Source organism: Spinacia oleracea, chromosome 3 (assembly GCF_020520425.1).
Source record: "Spinacia oleracea cultivar Varoflay chromosome 3, BTI_SOV_V1, whole genome shotgun sequence".
NCBI lineage: Eukaryota > Viridiplantae > Streptophyta > Magnoliopsida > Caryophyllales > Amaranthaceae > Spinacia > Spinacia oleracea.
In genome coordinates, this window is record NC_079489.1 from 18,867,612 (window position 1) to 18,873,611 (window position 6,000).

General features: G+C 35.2%; 3 protein-coding genes across 3 annotated transcripts; all 3 read right to left on the minus strand.

Moving 5' to 3' along the window:
• Positions 1-863: 863 nt before the first annotated feature.
• Positions 864-1,358, minus strand: LOC130469538 (secreted RxLR effector protein 161-like). The gene has a single exon (XM_056838887.1). The coding sequence runs from the start codon at positions 1,356-1,358 to the stop codon at positions 864-866; it is 495 nt and encodes a 164-aa protein (XP_056694865.1).
• Positions 1,359-2,477: 1,119 nt separating this feature from the next.
• On the minus strand, positions 2,478-3,465 carry LOC130469539 (uncharacterized). Its single transcript, XM_056838888.1, has 2 exons — positions 2,897-3,465; positions 2,478-2,799 (listed from the first exon to the last, which is right to left on the minus strand). Exons 1-2 carry the CDS (start codon positions 3,463-3,465, stop codon positions 2,478-2,480), a joined length of 891 nt encoding a protein of 296 aa, XP_056694866.1.
• A 922-nt stretch (positions 3,466-4,387) lies between these two features.
• On the minus strand, positions 4,388-5,259 carry LOC130469540 (uncharacterized). The gene is made up of 2 exons (XM_056838889.1): positions 5,165-5,259; positions 4,388-5,063 (listed from the first exon to the last, which is right to left on the minus strand). The coding sequence occupies exons 1-2, from the start codon at positions 5,257-5,259 to the stop codon at positions 4,388-4,390; spliced, it is 771 nt and encodes a 256-aa protein (XP_056694867.1).
• Between the last annotated feature and the right edge of the window lie 741 nt (positions 5,260-6,000).

The window sequence follows — 6,000 nt, forward strand, 5'->3', positions numbered from 1 at the left end:
CCCAGATTAGTTGTTACACTTACCTTTGCACAAAGTTTTAGGTGATAAGTGGTTGTTTGGTTATCAATTGTTATTTTATTGAAAAAGTAGATGTGATAGGAGTTAGTGGGGTATTTTTTTAATTGAATGAGAGAGGGTGTGGGGACAAAAAATGTTTTAGTGGGAAGAGAGAGACAATATAATAATTGTGGGGTCATTCATAATTTAGAAGTGTTACAACTAATCTGGGACGGACGAAAAAGGAAAGTGTAATAACTAATATGGGATGGAGGGAGTATGAAAATAATTATTTAATTCTGTTTACTCTGAAATTAATTTTCGTAATTTTTAAATTTCAGTATTTTTTATACCAAGTAATGGTTCCTTTACTTTCGTTAAATTTTTTAATTTGGATAAATTTTTAAGTTTGTTATTTTTTTAATTTGGTAAACTATAAAGTTAATTTAAATAACATTAAAATTATTATGAAAGTAGAGAGAGGGAGAGATAGGAAGAGAGAAACTGGCGGTTATTATCTTATTTCATTAGGCATTTATAATATATACCCATACATAGTATTATATAGGGGTAAGGGTATAATGGGCATCCACCCTAATATATATTTTATAACACTCCCCCTGGATGTCCATTATCCAAAACAATACAATGCCTTATGATGCGCATGAAATGCTGCCTCATTAAAAACCTTACCAGGAAAACCCAGTGGGAAAAACCATGGTTAAGGAAAAAAAGAGTGCAGCGTGCATTTACTCCCCCTAATGACAATATCATTGAATATCTTTGAGACGGTGCAATCCAATGAGGGGAATCAACTTTTCAACGAAGCAGTAGGAAGCGCCTTAGTAAACAAATTTGCCAAATTTTCACTTGAACGAATCTTTGATGTATCCTTCCTTGAGCTGTGCAATACAAGTTGTATTATCCTCATATAAAACTGTTGGTGCCTCTTTCCCGGAAGATAAACAACAATCTTCTCTTATATGTTGAATCACATACCGTAGCCATACACATTCACGACTAGCCTCATGAATTGCTAATATCTCAGAATGGTTAGAGGAAGTAGCTGCAATAGTTTGTTTCATAGAACGCCAAGAAATGGCAGTACCTCCACATGTAAATAGATATCCAGTTTGTGATCGGCAATTATGAGGATCAGATAAATACCCTACATCTGCAAAACCAACTAAACCTTCTTTGGATAAATTAGGAAAGAACAAACCCATATCTTTTGTACCTTGTAGGTAACGAAGTACAGGTTTAATCCCATTCCAATGCCTCCGGGTTGGGCATGAGCTAAACCTTGCTAACAAATTCACAGAAAATGATATGTCAGGTCTTGTATGACTAGCAAGATACATCAATGCCCAATTGCACTTAAGTATGGAACTTCAGGACCAAAATTTTCTTCATCATTTTCCCGAGGACGGAAAGGGTCCTTATCCACATCAAGTGATCTTACAACCATAGGGCTACTCAATGGATGTGCTTGATTCATATAGAACCTTTTTAGCACCTTTTATGTATATGTTGTTTGATGCACAAGGATTCCATTATTTAGGTGCTCAATTTGTAACCCCAAGCAAAATTTTGTCTTTCCAAGATCTTTCATTTCAAATTCTTTCTTTAAACATTCCACTGTCATGAAAATCTCTTCAGGATTTCCAACAATGTTTAGATCATCAACATACACTGCAATTATAACAAATCATGATCCAAATCTTTTTATAAAAATGCATGGGCTAATAGGATTATTCTTATAGCCTTCCTCCAACAAGTACTCACTAAGGCGATTATACCACATACGCCCTGATTGTTTCAATCTATATAGAGATCTATTCAATTTGATAGAGAAATATTCTCGACAACTTGATTTTGTTGCTTCTGGCAACTTAAATCCTTCTGGGAGTTTCATATAGATATCATTATCTAGTGGGCCATACAAATAAGCCGTGACTACATCCATTAAGCGTAAGTCAAGTTCTTTTCTCATTGCCAGAATGATTATGTATCTAAAAGTTGTTGCATCCACCACATGAGAATATGTCTCATCATAATCAATGTCAGGTATTTGTGAGAATCCTTGTGCAACTAATCTTGCTTTATATCTTTCAATATCACCATTTTTATTTTTATTTCGCACAAAGACCCATTTATGTCCCACTGGCTTTACATCTTCAGGTGTACGGACTACAGGTCCAAATACTTCTCTTTTTGCAAGAGATTTCAATTCTGATTCAATTGCTTCCTTCCACTTTGGCCAATCATCTCTATTTCTACATTATTCAATAGACTTTGGTTCATGATCCTCATCATCATCCATAATGTCTAATGCTACATTACATGCAAAAACATCGTCGACGTCGATTTGGTTTCGGTTCCATGTAATTCCAGACATGATATAATTTATAGAAATTTCTTCATTATCAGGTACCTGAATTTCATCTTCTATCATGTCTAAAGTCTCTTTTGGAGATCCTTTAAAAATTGACCGTATCCTCGATTTGACCATCATCAACCATTGCCCCTTTCCTTTTTCGAGGATTCTTGTCTTTGGAACCTATTGGTCTTCCACGCTTCTGGCGTGCCTTAGACTCATTAGCAACTTCATTTTGTCCTTCTGGGACCTCAATCTTAACTGGAGCATTCACAGCTGGTATATGTGACTTAGTTACTCTCTTTGGGTCAGTAAAAGTGTCTGGCAACTGATTTGCTAAACTTTGTAAATGAATTATCTTTTGAACTTCTAGTTCACATTTCTTAGTACGAGGATCAAGATAAGACAATGATAATTCATTCCAACTAATTTATTTATCCAATTGTTTGTTTTCTCCCCCTAAACTTGGGAAAACTGACTCATTAAAATGACAATCAGCAAAAACGAGCCTTAAATAAATGCCATGTAGTTGGCTCAAGATATTTGATTATTGATGGGGAATCAAATCCAACATATATTCCCAACCTCCTTTGAGGACCCATCTTGGAGCGTTGTGGTGGAGCTATAGGGACATAAACTGCACATCCAAAAGTTCTAAGATGGGATATATTTGGTTCCTGACCAAAAACCGATTGTGATGGGGAGAACTTATGATAATTTGTTGGCCTGATGCGAATCAATGCTGCTGCATGTAATATAGCATGTCCCCAAGCAGAAATTGGGAGTTTAGACTTCATTAATAATGGTCTAGCAATCAACTGAATGCGTTTAATTAATGATTCAGCAAGACCGTTTTGTGTATGAACATGTGCTACAGGATGTTCAATATTTATCCCAATGGACATGAAATAATCATTGAAAGATTGAGAAGTAAATTCACCAGCATTATCAAGACGAATAGACTTGATAGGAGTATCTGGAAAATGTGCTCTTAATTTAATCAATTGAGCAAGTAATCTCGCAAACGCCAGGTTGCGAGATGATAACAAACATACATGTGACCATCTAGTCGATGCATAGATTAAAACCATAAAGTATCTAAATGGTCCACATGGGGATGTATTGGCCCACAAATATCCCCTTGTATACGTTCCAAAAAATTGATTGATTCAAAATTTATCTTAGCTGGTGATGGCCGAATTATCAACTTTCCTTGTGAGCAAGCAACACATGAAAAATTATTAGGAAGAATCTGTTGGCTCTTTAATGAATGCCCACAAGAATTTTCAATGATTTTTTGCATCATTATTGAACCGGGATGGCCTAACCGGTCATGCCAAACTATGAAGCTATCAGTAAACTTCTGGTTTACTATAGCATGTGTTTCAATCGAATTAATTTTCATGTAGTACAAACCAGTGGAGAATGTAGGTAATCTCTCCAAGACAGTCTTTGTGCCATTGGTTATGCTCGTGATTTGAAGGAATTCATCATTTCCTTCACTAATTGTCTCAATATGATAACCATTACTTCGAATGTCTTTAAACTCAATAAATTTCTTTGAGACTTGGGAGAATATAATGCATCAATGATGACAAAATTAGTTCCCATAGGCAACAATATATTTGCTCTTCCGGAGCCTTCTATAATATTTGTACTACCCGATATAGTACTCACACTAGTTTTTCTCATCATCAATTGAGAGAAATATTTCTTATTCTTAAGTATAGTATGAGTAGTTGCACTGTCAGCAAGACATAATTCTTCATCATTTATTTCCCATTGAACTTGAGATGTATTCATTTTCTTCAAGGAAATAAAAATACGTGTCATAAAAATCAAACATGTCCAAAATAACCATTATAAAATAAAACACCCAAAATAATACAATGTCTTAGAAAACACATAAAATATAAAGTCATAGTACAACCACAAAGTTCATAACATAAACACATAATGTCATAGTTAAACTACTACAATTCTATATCAAATTCAACACAATATATTAAAGGCTTAATTATTCCCTTTAGGGGAAGTAAAGAAATCTGCAACTTCTAGGTGAGTTGTATCACCAGAATCAAAATCACCTTCGCCATCTTCAAATACAAGATTGGTCTCAACATTCTTTCCTTTCTTCTTCAATGATTCTTGATAAAGGTTAACAAGGTGTTTTGGTGTGCGACATACACGTGACCAATGGCCTTTTCCTCCACAACGGTAACAAACACTAGTCACATTTTCACTTTTTCCTTTATCACCTTTACCATCTTTACGGTCCCACTTCTGGAGGGAATGTGAGATCTTGGAATAACATCCACGACCTCTACCATAGCCACCAAAACCACGCCCACGGCCCCGCCATTGGCCACGATCACGACCACTGCTGCTGGCATGGTCTTTATTCTTTGATTCTATCCCATAATGGGATGTCACATTCACTCCAGGGAATGGAGTTGAGCCAGTAGGGGGTGCTTCATGATTTTTCATTAACAACTCATTATTTTGTTCAGCCACAAGAAGACAAGATATCAATTCAGAATATTTTTCAAAATCCTTTTCTCGATACTGTGTCTGCAGGACAACATTATTTGCATGAAAAGTGGAGTATGTTTTTTCTAACATATCTGCATCAGTAATTTTCTCTCCACATAATTTCAGTTGAGAAGTAATTTTAAACATGGCTGGCTGGCTGAGTTATATTCACTCACATATTTTAAATCCTATAATCTTAAATGCAACAACCAATCATAACGAGCTTTTGGCAATATCACAGTTTTCTGGTGGTCATACCTTTTCTTTAGATTACTCCAAAGGATTTGTGGGTCTTTAACTGTCAGATACTCAGTTTTAAGCCCTTCATGGAGGTGATGGCGAAGGAATATCATAGCCTTAGGTTTATCTTGACATGTTGTTTTATTTTTCCTTCTTTTGTTGTGTCACCAAGCCCTTTAGCATCTAGGTGTATTTCAGCATCTAACACCCATGAGAAGTAGTTTTTTCTAGTAATATCAAGGGCCACAATCTCAAGTTTTTCTAGGTTCGACATTATTCACTATATAAGATAATATAATAAATTAGAATTTAATAGATCACTATATAATAAATTAAACTTTAAGAGATAACTATAACAAATATGGAGTATAAGCATATCGGCTAATACTTGCAAAACAAATACGATATTAGATATTTACTTTTAAATTTGATTATTATAATTGAAGTAAGCGAAAAAATCAAAGGTTTGGTAATTTCCGATTTACCTTTGGTCATTACTAGAATACTAGAGCACAAAAATACAGTTCGCATCTAGCCAACTAGGTTATTGGTCATACCACAATATTTGTTTGGTAATGACCAAAGATGCAGTTGGTGAGATGCAAACTGTAGTTTTGTGTTCTGGTAACGACCAAAGATAATTTGGGAATTTCCAAACCTTCGATCTTTTAGCTTACTTCAATAATAATAATCAAACTTAAAAATAAATATCTACTCTAGCTCCCCACGTGGCATTTCACCACAACCACACATGTCTCTCATTGCGCCCAGCCAACAACACCACAACCCATGCCACCAATCGTCGATCCAACGTCGCCACTGCCCTTGAAAATAAATAGTCATAGTCATAACTC